This window comes from Centroberyx gerrardi, unplaced genomic scaffold (genome assembly GCF_048128805.1).
Source record: "Centroberyx gerrardi isolate f3 unplaced genomic scaffold, fCenGer3.hap1.cur.20231027 Scaffold_108, whole genome shotgun sequence".
NCBI classification, from domain to species: domain Eukaryota; kingdom Metazoa; phylum Chordata; class Actinopteri; order Beryciformes; family Berycidae; genus Centroberyx; species Centroberyx gerrardi.
Genome location: NW_027605244.1, coordinates 1 through 24,516, shown reverse-complemented (window position 1 = coordinate 24,516; position 24,516 = coordinate 1). Strand labels below are relative to the sequence as shown.

General features: G+C 42.5%; 1 protein-coding gene across 1 annotated transcript; it reads left to right on the top strand.

The window, feature by feature from the left end:
* Window positions 1-2,298: 2,298 nt before the first annotated feature.
* LOC144538314 (tumor protein p73-like) lies at window positions 2,299-23,241 on the top strand (the record flags this gene model as incomplete). Its single annotated transcript, XM_078282378.1, has 5 exons — window positions 2,299-2,357; window positions 2,900-3,050; window positions 8,662-8,910; window positions 22,216-22,402; window positions 23,126-23,241. Coding segments are annotated over exons 1-5 (762 nt in total), but the record flags the coding sequence as incomplete, so codon positions are not given.
* Between the last annotated feature and the right edge of the window lie 1,275 nt (window positions 23,242-24,516).

Here is a 24,516-nt window from a genome sequence, read left to right as displayed (position 1 = left end):
GCCACATACAAACTGGATGGCCTGGCCTGCTATGTTGGTTCCACCCTTACGTAAAAAAAATAAAAAATAAAAAAAAATAGAGCAATCATAGAATATATAGAAGGATAGGCCTACTATACAAATATCAAAGGAAAAAAGTCCCTATAGGTATAGTATAGTGATATCATAGGAGATTTTAAAATAATAATAATAATAATAATAATTAAGTACTATAAGGTCCCAATCAACTCACTGGTAGCCTACTATAGACACGCTCCAAGTCTGTCTACAGGAATATTATAAGAATATATTTATTTTTGTTAAGGCAAGACAGGATCGTGGCCCTTCCCCGTGGTGCAGGCTAAGTAAATGCTGGCTGCGTCCAGGTGGAATCTCAATTAAGCTGCTCCGAGTGCAGCCGGAGCTCTGAGGCGGCAGCCACCACGGGAATAGCGGGAACCTGATTTACGCATGCAGCTGCTCCAGAATGATGTGCGTGTCTGCGTGCGTGCGTGCGTGCGTGCGTGCGTGCGTGTGTCTGTGGGCCTATCTATGTGTGTGTGCGTGTGTGTGTGTGTGTGTGTGTGTCTAATCCGACTTACTTTATTTTATTTTTTTTGTTGTCATAGCCAATGGATTGTGTGGCCTCTGCATGGATACGGAACCCGTTTGGCCAACCGAAATTTTAGGTCAATACAGCCTAAGGTCTGCTTAAGGAACAAACAACAACTCTCCCTCAACACGCATGACATCACTTCAAATATTTACTGTGCTTCTCTAGATTAAGTCTATCTTCAATCGATTCAGAGCAGACCAAAATGAGACGACCCACTAAGTGTTAGATAAAGCTACAGTAGAGATAGAAGTATTTAAATTGACAGGACCCATATTTACATGGATAAACAATTCACAAAAAGTCTACATACTTTAATTATTTAACTTTTAATTGTCGCAGGCATCGCAGGCATGGATTCCAGTGGGGGGGTTTTAAATTTATTATGATTTGTTGCGGGCAACATGCACCTTTGCCACAGTTTTCCTTGTGCAGTCATACAATGGGGTTACTAAGGAGATATGACGCTGGTGTGGTGCGCAACTGTGAATATAGTAAGCTTTGGTACGACACAAGGTCCAATATGCCGGACAGGATGTTGTGTAGGCTATGCTATCCATTAGCCTATATAACCTAACGACCTGAGAAATCCCTTTATCAGCTTTACGCGGTAGGCCTGCAGTCTATTTGATTTCCTATATGATTTGGGCATGCATGAATGATTTGCACAACTTGAAATATTCTGACAAAAATGTTCACAACAAGGCCTAATAGTCTGTCATTTCAATATAACCATATAGCCTACAGTAGGCCCATATTTCTGCCAGCACATTCATATAGAGGGGGGATTCGCTGAATAAATAGGTAAAACAAGTAAAAATCGCGAACCCTAACAGGACTAATTCACATGATGGCAGGCGGCAGGAGTTTGTTTCCAAATAGTCAGGTGTTCATCTTTCCTTCATTATCTGCTCTCGCTGACAGTTAAGCAAGGTAAAATAAAATAAAGAAGAGACACTCAACCTTATTTCACATTTTTGGACAAAAGCTCATTTGCTCATGAATGCAGATCAATTTTCTGTCAAAACGCCACTGGAGGGAGTTGCAATCAATCTGGGGGAAAAACGCAGAGACCTCTGGGTTTAGAAGAGCAGAGTAAACAAATAAGATATGTAATCCACTTCTGGCTTATGCGATCCATCATGCCTACTGCATGTTGCTTTACGAGACCTAAGTCGTTACAATGCATTTTAGTGTAGATATGCAGACTGTTATTCTGGGAGAGAGGCTGAGGAGTTGGTACTCAGTCTTTGTGAGAGGCAGAGGGGAAGGAAGTGGCACACACACTTCCCTCTCGGGGTGAGAGGGTGATGAGGTAGGCAGGTCTGGGCACGCCCAGGCCCCCTGACACCCTGCCACCTCGCTGGCTCCACACTGCTGTGATCACACCTGGATGGAAGTGTTCATGTGTGTGTGCATGTGGGCATGTGTGTGTGTTCTCAACTGCCTCTTCTCCGTTGAATATTGGTAAAATGATGTTGAATGAAGTATTCCAATTTACAACAGCCTCAACCTGCCAAGTGTGTTTGTACCTTCAGTAATATGTGGTCATTTGCTCATCATTATCCGTTTTGAGTTTTTTCATTAATCACACTAATTCTAGTTTGTGTGCGTGTGCGTGTGCGTGTGCGTGTGCGTGTGTGTGTGTGTGTGTGTGTGTGCTCTGCAGAGTGATCTACCCGTCACCGGACTACCCATCCTCTAAGATGTCCCAGTCCACTGCTGCTGAAGAAGGAGGCACCTTCGAGCACCTGTGGAGTTCCTTGTGAGTGTCAACAGCACCTATTCATGATTATGTTATACTTTCCATTTGACTTGCAGTGCATTTTACAAATGTATTGTGTAGCTGTGATCTGATATCTGATATTGTCCAGGATTGGATGCAAATTTATGGGTATATGTTTTAAATAATGCTGTTTATCAGCAAATTGTTTTGGGAAGTTGATGCATATGCAAATCATTTAGGCTTCCATTTTCTGCAGGTTTAACAACACCTAAGGAATGACTGTTTGTCTCTTTGTAATAGTATAGGAATGGTCCCAGAATCTTCTCTGGAAATTATTACATCTAGAATTTACTTTCCCAAAACATTTCATATTTTTCCAGACTCCAGTCAAACTATTCTCATATCTCTAACTAAAAAATGTCTGTTTTTAGGAAAGGTTCTCTCCATCTTTTGCAATTTGTAATGTCAATAAAAAAAGCATCTGTAAGAACAACTCGGGCCATGAACAGTTTTTTGAAAGCTCCATCCCTGCTCTTGAGCAAGCCGAGCCAGCCTGTATCTGTGGTGTCGTGTGTCCACAGGGAGCCAGACAGCACCTACTTTGAGCTTCCCCCGGGCAGCCAGCCAGGAGAGCGCCCGGTGCCTTCCACCAGCACCCCGGGGAGCCACCGCGGCGCTACCGAGGTCTGCATGGACGTCTACCACATGAGGGACATGAACGACAACGTGATGGTAGGAGCATGATCCAGTTCACTTGAGTTACGTTTTTTTCTTTTGAGGATTTTGAGCTTATTTCCGATCTGATGGTGACTGTGCGAGAACATCACATCCACATCCAAGGATCTTCCCCATTCCGGTTTTGTCTGCATGTAGTAGCCCGTTATCTTTTCCCTCCAGTGCAGAGGAGATTCCCTCCTCTGTAGTTTCCCTCTCCTCAGCAGCCTTTTCCCTCCCTCTCTCTCCCTGGCTGCCGAGTGGCCTGTAGGGACTGAGGGGGAAGGGGGGGAACCAGAAACCCTAATTAAACACCAAGCCAGGACCCCTTGCTGCTCCACTGTAGAGCCATCTGTAGGCCGGGGTGTGTCTGTGTATACGTGTGTATGTGTGTGTTTTCAAACATACACCTATATGGATGCGTGTGTGTGTCATCTTGTACGCTCTATCCATCTCCGTCTTCTAAATATTACATTCGGAAAAAAGTAATTCACCTTTAGGCTGCCTCCCCCTTCTGATCTGGAATACTGGTAGGATCTAATCTATCAGTGGGCAAGCCTGGGCCTGCCTGGCCGGTTAATGAATAGTCATGAAAGGGAGAAAGGGGGCGTGGCCAAGATTTGTTGTTGGATGCAGGGCAAGTTGAGAAGGCCCAGTCAGTCAGGCAAGGGGAACAGGTGGAGGAGAAGAGAGGCAGGGCTTTTCCCATACTGCTCCATCATGTCCGGCTCCTCGGAGCGGTCAGCGGGCGGCGGAGGGCTCCACTCTCGCAGTCTAAGTTTAGAGTGATGACCAGAGCCTGACCGCAGCAGAGCGTTCCCCCACCGATCCAGCTGTCTTAAGTCCTATGAGAGCCGGGTCGAGGAGACATCGTAGAAACCCCCCGTCCTGTCTTTCAGGAGCCCTAAGATGTTGTGTATCAGTGAGCCTACGCCGCGCTGTGGCACGGTAAGCAGACTGGACTAAGTTGTGTTACTTCTTCACTTTTCTGCACAGTTTAGTGTTTCGTTCACATTCAGGCCTTTATTTCTTATGTGAAGAATTGTGTCTTACTGTCTTTGGTAGGGTTAGATGGTTTGTGTTATGGAGTATACCTGTCCTAGTATTACTTGGTTATAATGTTGATGAACTTGGCTTTGGGTTATTGTTCCCAGTTTGGCTGCAGAATTACAGAGAGAATGAATCTGTATGATTATAACTTCTTATGAGTTGCTGGTACCATCTGAAAATCGCATCTTGAAGCAGAAACCTTGCATTCTCTAATATTTTGCATGCTAAAGTGGCAATCATATGATCACAATGATATTTTTTTTTTCAATGTATGATTATTTGTATTTTAACAAATAATGCTATTAAATAGGCAAGGAGTCAAAATGATTGCATATGCATCCTGGTATAATATGGTATAATCATAATTTCATGGGGTAAAGGGAAGAGTAAGCAGTTGGATTGTGATTAGGAAAGGTGGATGGTGGTGTATGTTACTGAAACACTGACCTTACAATCTAATGGTTAGCTGTTTTAACTTTCGTCTTCCATTGACATTAATCTATTTAGGAATTCACCATGAAGATGTTGTGATAAGCAATTAATCTGCATCTGACATCTATAAAAAAAAAATGCACCCTGCAGCTCGGCATGAATCTGGACATTTGCATCATTAGAATGAATGGCATATCACCTGGCTGCACTTTGCCAAATATTCCCAACAGGGGGCAACCTTCTTACACATCACTCCACATCTTGCCTCAACTCATCCTCACCTCTATGAAGCATATTTGCCGCAGCCTAGACATGCACCAATTTGCATACGATGCCATGTCATTCATTTTTGGAGCCTGACTTTTCGTATTTCTCTGATGTTGTCTCTTATTTCAACAGAGTCATTTTGACAAGAAGTTAGTGGGTTCTGTTAAACGTGTTAAAAGTGACCATGCTGTTAAATAGGACTATATAGTTCAGTGTAATAAGTAGCAGTGAACACAGGTCAGTAGAAGGGTAATGTTGTCTTAAGTCTATTGTGTTTCACTCATCTTGACAAGTGAGGGTTGTTGTGGCTGGCTTATCTAGGTTGGTAAATGTTTTGAGCCCTTAAAGCTGGGCTTTGAGTGGCAGCTACCAGGATGGCTGCCCATAGGGGACATTAGATGCTGTTGGGACGGGAAGCTTAAACACTTACACACAGGACACCCACACACACCCACACACACATTTACTCACACAGTGGCAGCGGAGGTTTTCGCTCTGTTTCGACTTGTTGCGGAGCGAGTTGAGGTATTAAGACCTAGCACACCTGTGAGCGTGTGTGTCTGTATGAGTGTGTGCGTGTGTTTGTATGCGTGTGTGTGAAATGTTTTCTGCAGTTGACACCAGCACCTGGGTTTACCTTGTCCCTGTAAACCCCCTTTGACAATACATGTTAGAGGAGGATTTCAAAGGCAGTAAGCACTCGGATATAAGAGTGAGGGCAGAAAGGCTCTTTTGTGCACTGATCACAAGGACAAGAACTTCAAAGCATATCATCCCACATATTGATTTTCATATTTTGTATCCGGTTAAACACACTTTTATCTCAACAAATACTGTAGCTGTCCCACTTTTCACACATGCCAAACATGGGCAATACTTCAAACACTGGAAAAAGACATTTGAGGCACTTGATTTACATTATCTAGCTGGGATTGTTTCTACTTTTTTGAGAACATAAATAATTCAGCAGGTAGTTAAACTATTTGACAATAGTTGTATTGTTACCCAGGTCACTTGTGACCCAAGTGATTTGTAGAACTGCATGTCTCTAAGTCAGGGTCAAATGCTGGTATGGATCCACACACACACGCATGCGTGCAGCCCTCACATAACCTACAGAGTGTACATTAAGTCTAGGACATCGACCTGTCCCTTTGCTTTCATCCTCAGCTGAACCACGGAGAGAGAGCTGAGGTTTACTTGTACCTTTACTTGTCCTTATGTGGCTTTGTCTCTATTTCTGTGTCCTCACTACTTTTCTGTGTCTGAGGTTAAATGCACAAACCAGAGCTGCACGAGTCTGATAGTCGCATGAAGTGGAGTCACGATATAGGCTTTAAATGTGGGGCAGGACCAAATTTTAGATGTCAATAATTCACCACTGTGAATTATTTTCAAAAACAAATAGGGAAAAAAAAACCTCAGTGGTGGGATTAGAGGGTCTTAGGGAGTCTTAACGTAATTAAGAGTGAAGCATGAATTCATGCCGAGACCCTCTGATGGGTCACTGTGTTAGAGGCCCAGTCCAGTCACATTATCACCCCATTCAAATACAGTACCTAAAGCTACTCTAAAACCAGTCCATCTCCAACAGGGATGTACTGTATGATTAGCTCCATCAGTCACAGTCCAAATCAAAGAGGGAATGCACTGCTTGCATGCTTTCAGTTGGCAGACCTTTGTTATTTGTTGCACGTTCCCTCATGTAGGCCGATGATAAATGGTAATCAGTAACACCGTCCCTGGAATACACAAACTCAGTCATGTAATGAGATTATTTTCAGTCACATTTGGATTACTTTGCCTGCAAAATAAGTATACAGTTAAACGGACCATTTATTCCAGTGTACAGCCTGTAATTTGAATAATTTGAATAATGTTATTATCATCTCCATCCAGTATCAACTGTTTCATTTCAAACAGGTTTTGAAGTAATCCATCAAGCTATAGCCTGTTTTTCCCCAAACTATATGTAAAGTAACTACTGTGTCATAATAGCGACTAATGGATTAAAGTTGCCCTTTTTTTTTTTGTTTGTTCTGTTTTGCTTCTCTCACTGTCTGTAAAGCACTTTGTAAACTTTATTATTCTTACTTTTCTTAATCAGATTATAGTAATCTGTTTCTTCCCAAGTGAAAAGAGTGACTGAACAGCAGCTAGTCCCGGCCAGGCCTTGTGATTTAAGGCTGTATTGATACACGCCCATATATGGAAGGCCCATAATCTCTTCCTTCTTTGACCCTTGAACTCTACCTCTTGTTCTTTTATGTGTTTTCCTTCTGGCTTTCTCTCTCTCTCTCTCTCTCTCTCTCTCTCTCTCTCTCTCTCTCTGTGTGTCAGACCAGACCAGACAGTGTTTACCTAGTGCGGGCCTTCACAAGGTGTTTTGGAGCATGTGCGTACATGCGTCCCGGCATTGCCGTCTATGTCCGGGCATGCCATAATTAGAACGCCGTACCATTTTTTGGGTTCCCATCCCTCTTTCCCTCTCTCCTTCTCTCTCCTTGTCTCAGTATATCAGTTCTCTCTCTCTCCACCAGTCCTTACCCTTTCCTGTCCTGGCGTTAGATGGGTCTGTGTGTGTGTGCAGAGTGAGTGCATGTGTGTGTGTGTGTGTGTGTGTATGGTGTGTCCACTGATGCACACCTCGCTTGAACTCTCTGGTTAAAGCTATGGTCCCTCGCTCTCCTTGCTTTGCTGTGTTTGGACGTTTCTGACTGAAGAGTTTATATATGAGACAAAAGCAGAGCCGTTAGAGGATGTACTACGTAAAAAAGAAGGTAAAGATTTGTTTTTTTCTGTTCATAGAGTGTATGTGTGTGTGTGTGTGTGTGTGTGTGTGTGCATGGCTGTAGATACTTGCCATCAGTCAGTTCACACACATATATGCATACACCATTTGTGCTGGTTGTATAGGAGGCAGGGAAACATCTGGGAATGACTTTTTAAATTTGTGATCTATGTCTGTTTTCATATTAAATGCAAATGAGTTGGTTTCTTCTGGTGAATCAGAATCAACTGGTGTCATTGTTGGATACTGTAGGCCTAAATCAAGTACTTTAACTCAAGGACTTTATGCTTGATGTTAATGAGCAGAATAGCTCCCTGCTGTACAGATGTTGGTGGACTTAGCTGCCCGTTTGTGTTTACTGACTTTAAGACAGTGTGCATACTCGTAATATTAGTTCTTATTACAGGGAATCAGTATGAATTAGAGCAAATGTACGATCAAAAAATGACACAGGCACAAAGCAGTTTCCCTTTCTGTGTGCGCGTGAATGCATTGAGCGTGTGTGCTGACATAGTAGCCGGGGCCCCACAGAATATGTTAACATTGACAAGCGTGTCACCACACACACACACACACACACACACACACACACACTCCGCAGTGCCACAAATCTTCCCTTTTCTCAAACAGAACAGAGCGGACAAGAGGGGAATGGCAGGCAATTAGGCAGAGCATAGATTACGCCTGTGTTTTACAACTCAGTTCATAGCCCCGAGGAGGCTTTGGGGAACTCACCACCACTCACACACACACACACACACACGCATTTCTGTGACTGTACTTGTGATAATCTTTCACTGAATTACAGTCATTTATTCCTTAACTCCCTGCCCTCACATAGAGATGTAGAAAGCACGCAAAAAAATACTCAAAAAACAATCATGGACACCTACCTACACAGACGCTGTGAAACACACACACACACACACACACACACTACCCACAGCTCCCCCTCCCGGTGTAACCCGACCTCCCTCCAAGCCTCCAAGCCCCGTCTCTCCAACACCTCCACCTGTATCCTCCCTCTGTCTCTCTCCTCCCTCCCCCTCGTTTCTCCCCTCATTCCCTTCGCTCTGTCTCTGTCCCCAGTCCCAGTACAACTTGCTGAGCAGCAGCATGGAGAGCCTGGGGAGCCGCACGACGTCCGCCAGCCCCTACAGCTCCGAGAACGCCTCCTCGTCGGCCGTGCCCACCCCCTCGCCCTACTCCCAGCCCAACTCCACCTTCGAGGGCCTGTCGCCTGCCCCGGCCATCCCCTCCAACACCGACTACCCTGGGCCGCACGCCTTCCAGGTGTCCTTTCAGCAGTCCAGCACCGCCAAGTCTGCCACATGGACCGTGAGTACACACACTTTCTTGGCTTGGTGTGCTGAGGAATGGTGTGTGTGTGTATGTGTGTGTGTGTGTGTGAGGGAGAGCTCTGTGTGTGTCTCTCCCCTTCTCTCTGTTTCTCGCTTTCTGGCTCTCTCTCTCTCTGTCTCTCTCTCTCACTCTCCCACTCACTCTCTTTCTATCATGCACACACATGCAGAAAAACACACGCACACACACTCTTCCATACACACACACACACACATACAAGCCAGCACATGTACAGGCGCGTCGTGTACAAGAGAAAGTAACGGATCTTTCATTGATTCGTCTTGTCCTCTACTCACCTCTTGTAGTCGAATCTTAGGAGACGAATACGACAACTTTGGTGTAGGGTCAGCAAAGTTTTTGTCTTATATAATTCATATTTTCTCCAACTTCCTTTTATAACACTCTCTACATTAAAAGAAAATATTCTTTGATTCAAAAGCTTAAAAAAATACCTTTCGCTGTCTTGGACCATCATAAGACCTCAATAGAGACCAGGAAAGCACTTTATCTTGCACTGAAGCACATGGTCCTATATGGGAGGTGATAAACAGTTGCCCTATTCCTACCAATATTTTACATTATTCAGATTGTTCATATTTTTTTGCAGTGTTATGCTGGTTAATGTAAGTGTAACATGTAACTCAAAGGCTGTGGTTGTTGTACAGGCAGAGTTGCAGCCTGTATAGCTTCACTATAGGAGATCAATGCAATGCAATACATTTGGTTTAAATATTTGGGAAAGCCTGCTGAAGCATGTCACTTTTTGTCCCACTTTTTGTTCCGATCCAGAGTTTAAGAAACCAGGTTGATGACTGTTGATTTTGTTTGTGTGAGTTACTGAAAGTCAACAGCTGCTGTTATTAAAAAGGAGAACCTTTTTTTGGTATTCAAATGGACAGCAAAGAATAGGGAGAATACAAAACAATACAATAAATTGTAATTGTTAATGCAATATAGTAGTAATAATAAGAACATAATGTGTAACTACTACTAATAAAAATAATGATAATCACCATCATCATTATCATTTGCATAGCACCTTTAGAAACAACATTGGATAGTGCTTTGTAAACAAAACAAAAACAAAAAATAATAAGATAGATAGAAGAATGCCAGACATGATTCAAAAACAAAATATAATGAAAGGCTTATGACAGGGCCTGCAGTTATGAATGGCCAAGAGGACCTGAGGTGTAGCTAAGGGCTAGAGCTCAGTAAGCCTTAAAAGTAATCAATACAATCTTAAAATACATTTTAAAACGAACAGGTGACCTTTGTACCGAAGTTAGGCTATATGTAATTATGTGTAATGTGGTCCTTTGATGCGTGTTTGTTGGCAGCAGAATTCTGCACATAATCCCAATGTGACTGTCTGTGTTTGTCTTTATACCAGAGGGATCACATTTGAGAACCATATAAAAACACTGTTTCACTGTACAAATCACAACAAAGCATAAAGGGTTTCAGTTTTTCAAGTCAAACACAGCAAATGGACCTTATTCCCATGGCGGCCATTTTGAACACTCAGGGTGGGAAACTCTAACCAGGGGCCAGTTGCATAAAGCTAGTTTAAGACTAGTCTAAGCCTTAGACTGGTCTTAGATTCTCAGGTTAGATTAGTCTAATTTAGACTGTATTTTGCTTAAATATTAAGACTGACTAATTTGAGGTAGGAAAACCTTCCCCCTGGCTAAGCTTGGGTTAAGAACTTTGTTTCTATAGCAACAAATCAGCCTAACTGTCAGAGTGGGAAGTTTAAATACTGTAGCTATTTTATAAAAGATGGCAAGAAGAAGTAGTAGTAACAGGTATAAGTGTCTATAGCAAGTTTGACTTAACGTCAGATTTAAGTCTAAGACTAGGTCTATCTTTATGCAACTGGCCCCAGCTGATTGGCATAAGCCTATATGAAACTGGCACATTACTTCAACACTTCAGATGGACCTGTTATCAAATTAGTTTACAATCTGCGGAATTAGCATACAATGACTGCTTAAGTTTAGGGAGTTAGCTATACTAGCTACCTTGGCTAGATTCTGGTAGCCAAATATATCTTAAAATTTGAGCCTATATTCCTCTGGATTCTTGGTTTTTCAGTGGGGAATCTGTGAAATGATAAATGTTTGTCCAATTCTTGACGTTAGAACTGGGCTCTACTCCTGGTAGAGTTTCCCACCCTGAGTGTGACGTACGTTCAAAATGGTCGGCATGGCAATAAGGTCTACACATAACAGTTTCCATTTAAATGTATATACTACACACAGACACATAGACAGAAACACAGACAGAAAGACAGACAGACAGAAACACACACGCAACTAGACGGTGAGTCCAGGGCTTTGCTGAGAGACAGGTGAAATGTGAGTTGTGTAATTTGTCATGGCCCAGTGAGAAGCCTCCTGCTGGAAAGGTGTCACCTCCGACTGTCACACAGTTGACCTCCCTGAAACAAGAGACAAACTGCATTTCCTTTTACTGTGTGTGTGCTTGTGTGTGTGCTTGTGTGTGTGCGCGCTTGCGTCCGTATGTGTTTGTGAGCACGCGGGCTTGTGAATGTCCCGTGTTGAGGGGCTCCTTTGCGGCTGTGTTTGTTGGAAGTAATCATGCGTGGTGGGCTTCTTTACTCGGCGCTCAGTGCTGTAAGAAGATCCCCCTCTGGACGTTGAAGTGGTGGTCTTTGACCCGCCGTCTTTCTTTCTCTGCCTCTATCTCTTTCTTCCTCCGGTCTTAGCGTGCACTCACGGCTGTCACCTCTGGCGCCTGAAGCTCCGCTCTGTCCTCTCCTAAAAAATGTCTGTCATCTCCTCTCTCTCAGCTCCATTCTCTGACTCAGGTCTTTCTCACGCCCAAACTACCTTCATGGAAACCAAGGATGCATCATGGACAAAAATCATCAGTTTGTTTCATCAGAGAAGTAATCGAAATGTGGCGAAATCTGGAAAATTTTGTCGAAGGCTGTTTCAACTTGTTAGTTTAATGTAATGTGATAAGTCCTTTCAGAGGTCAGAGGTCAGGGTCAGGCACACAACAGCGCACATGGAGGTGGTAGGGATTCAGTGTCTTGCTTAAGGGCCCTTCAGCAGGGCAGATTTCTTGGCAACAGGTCTTCTGGTTGAAAGGCAGTGTCCTTACTCACTATGCCACCCTGCTGTCCCATTTGCTCATCTGCAACAAATTATGTTCCCCAAAAAATCTCCATCTTAAGTCATTTAGTCTATCATTGAATCCTAAAAATCCAAATTTTCTTAAAACAAGTGAAAAAATCTGCCAATGGAGTTAGATCATTTCACTTGTTTCCAATGCAAATAAACTTGTTTCAAGAGTTTTGTAGAACCAAGTTTCATTTTCTTGATAGTAGTGCAGTGATCTGCCTTATTCTGACTTTTTTCAAGATACTGACACTCATTTCTAGAAAATTACTGAAACAAGTGAAACTGCATTGAAAACAAGTGGCGTTATCTCACCCCCATTGGTTCTCTCTTGTTTTAAGAAAAATAAGATTTGAAGGTAGAATATGAGATTAAATGACTTGTTAAAACAGACGTTTTTTGCAGTGCGCTTCTTATCAGCTGTGGTTCGCACGGCTGATAGCTTGAAAATAATCACCTACCAATGATCAGAAAAAGACAGGCAACGTCTGTTCAGTGTATCATCACTTGTTATGCCATTGGGCTTCCTATTCTATCCCGGATATTAGTCATTTAGCCCACTTTCCACTGTTGGAAACACTCCCTTCTCCCGGTCCACATTGTGTTTCTAATACAGTAGTTCTGCTGCTCGCTCACAGAACGGGGCACAGAGACGGGAACACAGAGGAGAAGGCTTAAATCTTCCTGCCGGAACAATTAAAGCTATCTTGACTGTTGTGCTAACTGGAGGCAGTAGCCGGGTCATTAACACCCCAGGGAGCAGTTTTTCGTGTTACCGGCTGAACAGAGACACTGTTACGACTTGACGAAGGAGGTTTTGACTGGCACACGACTTTAAGTGCAGATGATGAGGCAGCAGAAAGAGAAGGATTGTGAGGAAGCCTGTGATTATTCAGATGCCTCTGCTGCCATAAAGCAGCAGGGATTAGAATGAGAGAGGTGATTGCTCATGGATTTTATGGACTTTACTGTAATGCTTTGCTTTTATCATGCACACCTGATTATAAGATTGGCAACGCATCAGAAGATGTATTTAAGTGTTATTATACATATTCTAAAGCAGAATTTTCACACAAGACAATACGCTAAGTTACAATTTATCATCTTGTGAGAAAGTCATATCATATCATTCAAAAACAGTGGACAATATGCAACACATTACTAGTTAATAACAGCCTGAACAGTCTAGTAATGCCAGCTCAGAAAATGTAGTGATCATTTTTATCCTTATTTGACCGAATCCAATGGGCAGAGTTGAGCAGCCTACAAAACATAAATTATGTGAAGAAACTCCCACAAACTGTTTCCATATTTCTTGAAATGCTAAAGCTACGTGTCAAAGCATTGCAAGTTTTTTTTTTTCTCCCTTTTCAAGCAAAGTAAAATTGATTGTAAGTAAAATTGACAGCATGCAGCAGTTTTTTCAGGTTTTGCAGAAAAAACATGAAAAAGAAAACCTGTACAAGAATGTTTGCTAAGCCCATTCTGGGCGGTAAATGCTTTTTGAAGGCTAAGATCATGTCAGCTTGTCATTTTAGACGTGTCAGTCTTGAAAAGAAAAGAGATTATGGTCAAGCCACTCAGAATGAAAGTGAGGGGATTCCCCAAAAATAGCAGCAGGGGGAGTGCATGAGTGTGCATGCGTGTGTGTGCGCGTGTGTGTGTGTGTGTGTGTGTGTGTGTGTTTGTATGTGTGTGTGTATAAAATTCTGTCTGTGTTTGAACATGCTTGACAAAGAGGATGACTGTGTGGACCCGACTGAGTCACCTTGTGTGGATGAAGGAGTTAACATGCTCTTGCTTTCTTGGTGAGTTTTTGTGGCCTCAGGCAGCGGGGAATGCCATAGGGGCATATTGACTATAATCAGCTACCTACTTGCCTGCCTACAGCTCTCTCTCTCTCTCTCTCTCTCTCTCTCTCGTCTCTCTCTCTCTCTCTCTCTCTCTCGCTGAAAAGTAAGTAGGTGGCGTGCAGTGCTTTGGGAGATTAGGAGAAAGGCTGTTTTCTGTCTGCTAGCTGCTTGTTAAATATTGCATCAAGCATTCCACATTAAAACCCCTCTTCTCAAGTTGTCAACTGCTGCATGATTGACGGGAGTCATGTTTAGGTTTGTGGTTGCACACTGTCGGCTACCGAGTAAAGTCCAAGTCTGCTTCAACATGCAAGAGGAGAGGAGAGGAGAAGAGAAGAGGAGAGGAGAGGAGAAAAGAGAAGAGAAGAGAAGAGAAGAGAAGAGAAGAGAAGAGAAGAGAAGAGAAGAGAAGAGAAGAGATGAGAAGAATGAATAAACCCTCCAGTCTACTGTAGAACAGAATAAAATAGAATATATCTCTACCATCCTTGTTAACTGCTGCAACAGAGACTTCTCTTCCCTTTATGGTTCAATGTAGAATAGAATTGAATAAACTAGAATAGGTCTTAAGAGAAGAGAAGAGAAGAGAAGTCCTTCTTCTTCTTCTCCCTATCTTAATGTTCCCACATAGTAAGTCCATCCAAGCCCATGCTAAGCTGGTCTGCTAATCCTCTAGTCCCCCTCCTGTCTCGTCAAGACACTGTGCATTAGTGATAATAGCTCTGAAACCTCTGCCGGTCTCTCTCGCCCCTTCAAGACGAATCCTTCAGAGTCTGGAACCTGGCTCAGAGATTCCTGACTGGGGCTCGGAAACAGACGAGCGTCACCGCGGCTGGAAATGAGATCTAACACCTCGGCCTTGTCAAATAATGAGTCCTCTTTCCATATACTCAGACATAAGTCAGTGTGTGTGTGTGTGTGTGTGCCTACATGTGTTGGGGGCGGGGGGGGTGGGGGAGGGGAGGGGTGACGCGGTGGGGTTGGGGTGCAGGCTAGAGCTTGCACTGCACAGCGGCTTGTCAGAAGTTGCTCTTCCCAGCTATTAGCCTCTCTCCGTCAGGGCGCAGGTCCCAACACGCCCGGTGCAACGCATCCTTCCTCTCCTTCGCCATGCATCATCCACAGCCACGCCGCTGCTTTGCCCGCCCGCCCGCCCTCCTGCCGAGCATGCTGGGAATGAAGATTTTTCACACACACTTATTGATGCTCATGTGCGCATTAGGAGTGAAAACGCATGGAACCGAGCAAACACATGCAGTTGTGCATTTGCAATCATCAAATATGATTCCTTAAAGTTAAAAGCCCCACACTGGAAGATCATACTCAATATTTCATCACTGTCCACATCCGTACTGTATTCATTCGATTTTACCAAGTAACTTGTACTGAAGGAAAGCAGCCTCCAAATTTGATGTCTGACTAATTTGACACCTGTACTACAGTGTATGTTGTCAAATATCGACATCGGCCTGGAAATGTTCTGGACTTTGGGATGAAACAGTAGCACCAAATGTCATCAATCAATCCAGGAAACTAACACATTAAACATTTGGTCCATTCTGCTGACTGTGTATATGCCATCCTGTCTAAGGGAAGCCTGAACTTTTACAATCCCCATGGACCGTGCCGCTGCTATATGCATCCTTGAGTGCAAACACACGGATGCCTATGAGTGACGGTGAGTAGGAGTCAATATGAAGCTGTATGTAGGTACCATACCCACAGCTATCCTCAAAACTACAGTTCCCTTTGTAAAAGAACTACAGGTTCCAGTTTCCCTTTTTACACTGAGAGACATGTAAATGTTTCCTGTTGTTGACCCCCCTGAGCACCCAAAATGATAAGGAGCTGCACTTGGTTTTCATAAAACCAAGTGCAGCCATTGTTTGTTTTGGTCTCTCTTTCTTTCCTGCTGGCTTCCCAGAGGGACAGAGGTCCCTTCTCCTGCTCTCTGCCCCAAACATGCAGACCAGCCCAAGGCCTGGACTGTCCTGTCTGCTCCAAGATGAAGTGAAGATGTGCAGCCTATCCTCTCTTCCCTGTGAGAAACTGCACATGGGAAAGGAAATTTCCCTTGTTCTGTTTTTGTCTCTCACTCTACACGCAAATGCTGGGAAATTTTGGCTGTGGCTGATAAGTCTGTCAATTTTACTAACCACTTCAGCACAAATATAACTTGCAGAGTTGGAATTCTGAATCCACTGCCTACTGAAGCCAAAAAAGTTTGACAAAAAAGTTAGTTTCATGCCCTTTTTCTAAACCTGGGGCAGGATAAGGGAACTGAGAAATTCTCAAATCTCTTCCACAGTGTTGGAAACAAGTAAAAAATGTGACAGTTTCAGAATTACGACTTTAACTGCAGAGAACCAAGTTTAGATGGAGACTTTTGGCATACAAGTCAGAGCCTAAAGGTCATTACATCTTCCCTCATCTCCCAAAGCCTCGCAAACAGCAATTACACCACTTCAAAGAACATGTGGGAAATTCTCCAAGGCAGAATTGAATTTTCTATGTGTTTTTGAGTGGAATATGATTAGCAGGGAGATGCAGACGCCCAGCATGGGTTGTGTGTGCGTGTAGCAAGTGCGCGCGCTTGTGTGTGTGTGTGTGTGTGTGTGTGTGTGTGTGCACGCGCACGCACGCGCGTAAGTGAGAGAGTAAACATACTTGATATTTGGACAGTTAAGCGAATTTGCGGCGGGCAAGCCGTTGCTTGTGTATATGGATGACGATCTGGCAATTATCACTCTGTCTCCAGCAGCCTGTCAGGACCTGCCTCCACTGGTCCACCGCACTGGATGGGGAAAGGATGGATGGAAGGATGGATGGATGGATGGATGGATGCAATGAAAATTTGACAAGCCAACATGATGGCTAGTAAGCTAGGTGGTACTCTTGTAAAGACTAGTCGTCTACGCAAGACAAAAAGACAAAAAATCAGACACACAATCACGCACTGTTAGGTGGAATCTAGATGTTCCTAACCCATGGAGCAGGGTTTTCTTACTTAAATATGCACATCAACTATTGATACATCCATGTATTTTTCCACTTCAAACTGCTTTACCAATTTTTGCCTACTTAATACCCTGTAGTGTAGTATAGAAAAAAGTCCAGCATGTAGATTTTGTAAGAAAGAAATAGAAACATTTGACCATTTGCTCTAGTACTGCTCTGAGTCAGCTTCATTCTGCATACAGTTGCAAAAACGGTTTATGGAAACACTTTTTCAATAAACTCAGTGGTAATATTGCATGGAAACTTGAAGTATATCATAATTCATAATTCTTTCTCTACTTGAGTAACAGCAGAAGTCTATAATTGTTCACATTTCATCATAAGCCTGAAAGAGTGTTGCCAGGTCTTATTTTACTTTTTGTTTTCAATGTCAGCTTGTAGAGACTGATAGCATAGCAAAATTGGTTCTTGTAAAGATATTAAGCATTTGTACACTCACAACACCCAGTTTATATTGTGTTACCTACCAGCAGCCAGTGAAATCCAAGTCTTGCAAACCCTAATTGACAGATGGACAGATGGATTTCTGAGGCTGCAATGGGGACTTTCACCTAAAATGTTGATTAATGCTCAGCTCTTACCTTATCCTTAATCTTAACCTCACTAAAAAGCTTTAGAGTTCATGCCTGACACCAATCTCAGACAGAGATGAAAAGGGGAATTTCTGTGATCATTTCTTTGCAAAGGTATAAGGATTTTTGGCTTAGTGAAAATTCAGTGGTAGCTGAATTGGAGGAGAGAAGGTCAATATCTCTTCCACCTTCTCATCTCTAACATCTTATATTTTGTGTGTATACATTCGAGATTTGCTCTGACCTTCTCTTCTTTCTGTGACCATGAACTCATTTTTTGGTGTATTTATCTCCTATCTTGATGTAATCCTGTATTTTTCCAGTTCTTCCCTTGTCTTTTTTTTTTTTTATCTATCTCCTCTGCTCACCTTCTCCACTTTTTCCAGCTCATCCCGTAAAGCGAACAATCTTTCCATCATTGGTCTATTTTATTTTCTCTCTGTCTTTTTCTGCTTCCTCTCCATCCATCTCTATATCATCAGATGAGGCCCAGCTTATCCATCACTCAGCGTCTCTTGTCTGTAAAGGCCGAGCTACATTAGATAATGCTTATGTTAATATTGCGCTTCACCACTGACAATGACATATGGAGCTGAACTCATGGAAGTGTGTGTGAATGTGTGTGCGCTTGTCTGTGTGTCAGCGTGTGTGTGGACGAGTCGAGACGTCTCCCATGGCATACAGCTGCACCCAGGAAGACTGAAAACACAGAGAGAAATTTATGACTTTCCTGCATTCTGAGGTGGGACGGTGTTCAAACACATTACTGATCAATCACCAAACCAGTGAGCCCATGTACTGTAACCCACACCTATCAAAAGAACATATTGTATGTGTTTATTTGAAAGTTATCTCTATCACCTTCTATGGCTCCTTATCATTAAAGGAAACCAACTTTTTTTTTTGGCACAGCGGCTGATGAGTCTCAAAATTGAATAGCCACTTTTACCACTTAGCCACCTAGGTTTTTAAAATATAAGTGGAACTCAAATGATGGTTGACCACGTGCCAAAGTAGTTGGCAGGATAGACAAAATTACCAGTCGCAGGCAAAGCATAAAACCAAACAGAATAGAAGCTTTGCAGTTGCATCACAAATCTCCTAGAAACCACGAAGGTCCAGTGGAGAACTGGCTGTCCGCCAATGTCAAAATAAATGACAACCGGACTACAATTCATGGTGGTGTGGGTGTAGGCCAATTAAAAAATGTTATAAGTAAAAGTGAATGGTCCAATAGGGTAGATTTGTTTCCAAAGTTACATTACTCTGTGACACAGAAAACTATCTTGTCTTTAACCCTTGTCCTCTGGTCCTAGCCTGAGAAGAGTCCGCTCAGTTAACCCTAAACAAACAGCTGTATTTTTGGCTTTGTTAGCTAGCTAACGAGCCGGGAGGCTAATTTAGCAAAGCAACCAATGTTAATGTTAACGTTCAACTAGCCACTACGAGCGCTAACTTTTGCTTCTGCTAGTTATGTTAGCTAGAGTGCAAATGAGATGTGTTTACAAGACAATGATGGTTAGCTGCTACTTAAGTACAAAATCAATCAGATGAATGGGGAAACTATCATTTCCCCATCAAAACCTGTACAGGAATTAACCGTTCATGTCTTTTCAGTTCTTTTGAAGTGGCCCAGTTGTACATTCAAAAACACAATCACCTGTTCATATCAGCCATCCGTCCATGCGCTGAGGACCTCAAATATGGCCGCCAGAGGGTGTGTTACGGCACCTAGAGGTGGCCTAGCTCTGGATAGCACTTTGCCCCTTCTGACAGTCTCTGTAGGTCAACACATGTCCTCTCATGCCACTTCCATAAACACACAGTACTTGCACACAATACTTGGTACCTTCTGTGATGCTACCTGTTAAACCGTTAAATTCCCATTTCCCACGTTACTTGTTTGTGAAAGCTAGAAGAGAAAGCATTCTTTCTGTTGTGATCATGTTGCAGAGTTTACTAATGGATTCATTTTCAAAAAGCGATGGTTGCACGTGCAACAGAAAAAGTTCCCAGGTCTGTGAATAAACAGTCTGTCTGGCTGTGCGCTGCGTTTTAGAAAATTATTTATTCACGGTATGGACGGGCTGTCGAGACTTGTCAGGGAAAGCTAGGTGGGAAAAGGTGATGTTGTGCACAAGTATTTTCGTTGCCCCCGAGGGAGTGCTCATGGATGTGTGTGTGTGTGTGTGTGTCTGAGGGTTTGAGTGTGTGTGTGGGTGGTTGTAAGGGGGCTTAGTAACGGTGTCACAACAAGGAATTCAGGCAGTTGCTGGTGTAGGAGTGACTTTTCCCAGCCATCGTCTTACCTATCTATCTAGCCGTCCTTCCCCCCCGGGCCGGAGTGCCTGGTGGGAGGGTCTTCACTCCAACAGGAGGCTGACAGACAAATATCAGAGTATAGATGATAAACAGATGGAAGAATTGCTTCCTACATTTACATTTTAAGAATTTAGCTGATGCTCTTATTCGGAGCAATGCACAATTTGTGTAGCAGTAGAAAAAGCTTCAATTCTTAGATCATCAACATTATGAGCAAGGTGTGTAAGGGTTGAAGTCCTAGATCCCAGAGAATTGATAGTAATAAATAAATGATCATGTATGATAAGAGCAAGGTAAAGAAATAGGAGCCAGGAAAAAGTAGAAAAGGCTTTTTTAAGTGAACCACAGGAGTGTGATCAGGTGTGAGTAGAGGAGGAAGATAGGGGAAAGGAGGATGTGATTTAGGGGAGAGAGGAAGGTGGATGTCTATGCTGCCAAGATATTGTATTAGATTATGAATTGTGATTTCGGTGCATCATAGAAACAGTAGAAATGAATAATCAATATTTGGCTGGCAGATCTGGTGGATCTCTGTAGTTCAGAGAGTTGAGCAGGGCACTAATACTGTCACGGTTAGGGAAATAAATTTACCTCAATCTCAATATTGTACATTGTCTATGTTGAGTTGAATACTGTATACTTGTGCCATAGGGTGCACTGTTGCATTTGTGTTCAGGCTCACTGTAGCAAGTCCACACACAACTGTCTCCTCAGTTTTCCTGGAAGGTCCCAGTTTGATTTCCACAGGAAGATTTTTGAGATTTCGTGATTGTGTCAGGGCATGTTAAGACTTTTTTTTTTTTTTTTATCCCTTGTCCCGGTGTCTTTTGGATGCATCTGAACTGCCATTTACACACACGCATGCACACACACACACTCACACACAGAAGGCAGGAGGAGTACCAACTCAGTGGCAGATGTGCTTGTCAGAAAAGACAAAGGACTCTTTTTGTAATGCGTAATGCCCTGCGGTGAATTAACCAAACGTTTGGACTGAAGAATCACTGTAGACTTTCTTTGCAGCACGCAGGTTACCTTTAGCGTCACTCAGCACATACGCATAAAACTTTATAGTATCTGACTGACTGACTGTATAGAGAAATTCAAAAGGCGGAAGGCTCTTTTAATGGCAATCTATTCATTTTTAGGTTTCTGGTACACACACAAAGACACACATTTTTTCCCAATCTGTCCTTTTGAACTTCCATGTCTCTTCTGCCAGCTGTAGCATCTCACATTACTGACATTACCACTGTAGCCACAAGCCCAGTCTGCTGGATAATAATCATTCACGACACAGCGATTACCTTTACAACATAGAATCAAATTTACTGTTTAATTTTACAGTCTTCACGTATTTTCCCTCATATTTCAAATGACTCAATTTGTCCTCCAGTCACAATGGTTTTATATGATGATTACAGTGCTCATGTTCCACTCTTTTCTCGTCATACTATCACTCAGATCTTCTTCGTCCGTTTTGTCTCCCACTATCTGAATGATTTTTTTGATTGTTCAGCCCTCTAGTTGATGATTTGATGGCTTTAATGAAATATGTCACTATGGTACAACAATTTCATCTCCTGAAACACTTTACTATGACTTCACGAGTATGAAACTTTTTGAGATGAGCTTCCCTTGATATGTGTTCACTACTACCTTCCCGCCTTTTTTTCCCCGCCTCGTTTTATCTGAAAATAAGAAGAAGTAGACCTTTAGGCTGACATAAAACTCACTATGAATGCCTGGGATAGCCAATATTGGGCTTGAACAGAAATGAAGCTAATGCAGGTTAAAGAATATAAAAGCTGTATAAAAATGGGAATTTGCTTTCAATGACAGTGGTCAGTTGTTGTATGGTGTTCTTCTTATTTCGTCCAAGGTTTTAAATCACATAGAGGCATAAAAAATATATATAACTCCTTGAATTAAGACAATGTGCCTTATTTTTTGATTGTCAGCGCATTAACATCAAACTGGTTTTGAACAGGTTTCATGGGTCCATGAGGTGATGACATACTTGACACACAGATGCACGTACGCCATGGAAACTTTCAATTCAAGGAGGAAAAAAAAAAAAAAACACCCTAAGTTGACGATGCAAGTTTTTAACACAACAGCTGTGATAAGAGCTTTGTTAGGCAAGACATCCACTAACAAATGATAAAACAGCAAAGCATCAGTTCACGCTCTCATGAAACTTTGCTGTAACTAACTGTGATGTCTAAGGCAGAAGGCTCTTTAATGGCCTCCCATTCATTTTTGCATTTCTCACACACACACACACACACAAAATTGCCATCTGTCAGTTTGAAGCCCCTAGTTTTTCCTAGTTTCTCACTGGCTGTGTGTTCCTCTCCCACCCAGTACTCTCCCCTGCTGAAGAAGCTCTACTGTCAGATCGCCAAGACCTGTCCCATCCAGATCAAGCTGTCCTGCTCCCCTCCGCACGGCAGCATCATCAGGGCCATGCCCGTCTACAAGAAGGCGGAGCACGTCACCGAGGTCGTCAAGCGCTGCCCCAACCACGAGCTGGGCCGCGACTTCAACGATGGTGAGGCCGTGATTGTCCTGCATGTCCTACTTTGAAGTAATCATTTGTGACATTTTCATTTGAATAAATTTCCGTTTTGCTACACTCTATTGATTGATATAACACAATAGTGGTTCATGAATGGTTTTACATTTGCTGTTCTAAACACCCGGCTGTCAGGTAGCTCTTTCCTGGGAAAAATCCTCTGGCACATAGGAAGTGATGCAATAAATAAAATAAATAGAAGAAGAACTGGGTAGTTAGCATGAGCAGCGATGGCCACCATGGCTGAATAGACAAAGAAAAGAGGGACACCTACAGAAACTCAAACTTCATCCAAGGAAAAATACTTCACAGTACTGGACACACAGTTTGATTGACAGGTGATCTCTGGGAAGTGCAGTGCAGAAACACCACAGCAATGATGTCACCAAAATTAAGATTACCTCTTAAAAGGAGAATTCCACCAAAATTTGCTTAGTTTGTTATTCCACAACTGTAGACATTTTCCCAAAATGTTATATTATTTTGCTGTTTTTTTTTTATTCTGTTATGAGTTCAATGCATGTGAAACAGTGGACTTAGGAAAAGATAAATTACGTTATTCATTATTCATAAATCACAACATTTGTCGTAAGCAAAAAAATTGTGCGTAAAACCTTTTACCCCCTGGTGTCTTGTACCTGTGCTGCTTTGACTCAGCTAAACCAACTCCCTCCCATCTCCCACCCGCCCTCTGCTCAGGCCAAGCTGCCCCAGCCAGTCACCTGATCCGGGTGGAGGGGAATAACCTGTCCCAGTACGTGGATGACCCCGTCACGGGCCGGCAGAGCGTCCTGGTGCCGTACGAGGCTCCGCAGGTCAGTGGATCATCAGCTGCATCATACAGATACAGACTGGGTCGAATCAGCTGCGTTACGGTGTGGATGACACAGGCACACATGTTAAAAAGCACGAGTTTGAATTTCAAGATCAGAAACAAAATTTGCTTTAGTGTAGCACAATAACATGATACAATGCAACTTTATTGCATGTAATGTCATGGTATTTGATTTTACTGTGATGATCTACACTGAATGTACAAAATATTAGGGACATTTACTCTTTTAATGAAGTTCACTGAGGAACTTCATGAAAAGAGTAATGAGGTGAATCTAGGTAAAAGCCATTGTCCCATATTGAGTTCCATTCTATACCAATCTATACTAATCACAAAGGAGGAGATAAAGAGGAGTAGACGAGTTAGAGGATTTTTAAGCTTTGAGACAACCGAGATGTGGATTGTGCAAGAGGGGCTGCAACTCAAAATCAAGAAGATGTCCCTAATATTTTGTACATTCAGCATAGGCGCTATATTTCAAGATAAACCAAGTATCTTTCAAGTTGACTTCAGTAAAACATATTTCATATACATATAAAACATATATTTCATTTCATTTTTAGTGAGGGACTTCATAGGAGGCACATCTATATATAAAGATGTTGCGAACCCCGTCAGGCAAGTCCGAACAAGTACGAGAGTGAGAACTCATCATGTCTGCGATTTCACCCTAACAAATTAATGAGAAATGCAGGGGGAAAGCATTACTTTTCCTCTCACTGCAGACTGCATTGCAACATTGCCCTCTGGTGGTGGATCGCTCACTTGTTTCAGATGGAGATCAACCCTAACAAGTGAAATATAAGAATGAAAACCAGATAGACAGCAGGTACCATAACATAGGGATACATCTAAGAAAAAAAAGAAAAAAAAACATTAAAACCAACATTCAGGAATTTTAGCTACCTATTGAAACCCCCTCTTAAGACATTCAGAGTTTTCATTCCTGTTTTTGAGAAATGTATTTATTTGCAATTCTAGTACAAGTCAGTGGGGTTTGAAATTACTTCTCTAAAAATTGCATATAAAAAGTAATTCCATTCACTTCCATCAGTAAGTATGGCGACGGGGTTGTCCAGCAGTTAGAGTGACTGTCCCATCATAGAATGTCATAGAATCCCATCAAATAAATCTAAAGTATTGCAGCATGTAAGAATAAGTAATAAAATAGTTTTGCTTGTGTGCAGATGATATGTGGTTTTGCTAGAAACGTTTCTGACTCTGTTTACTTCTAAAAGTCCTGAACCTTCCTCTT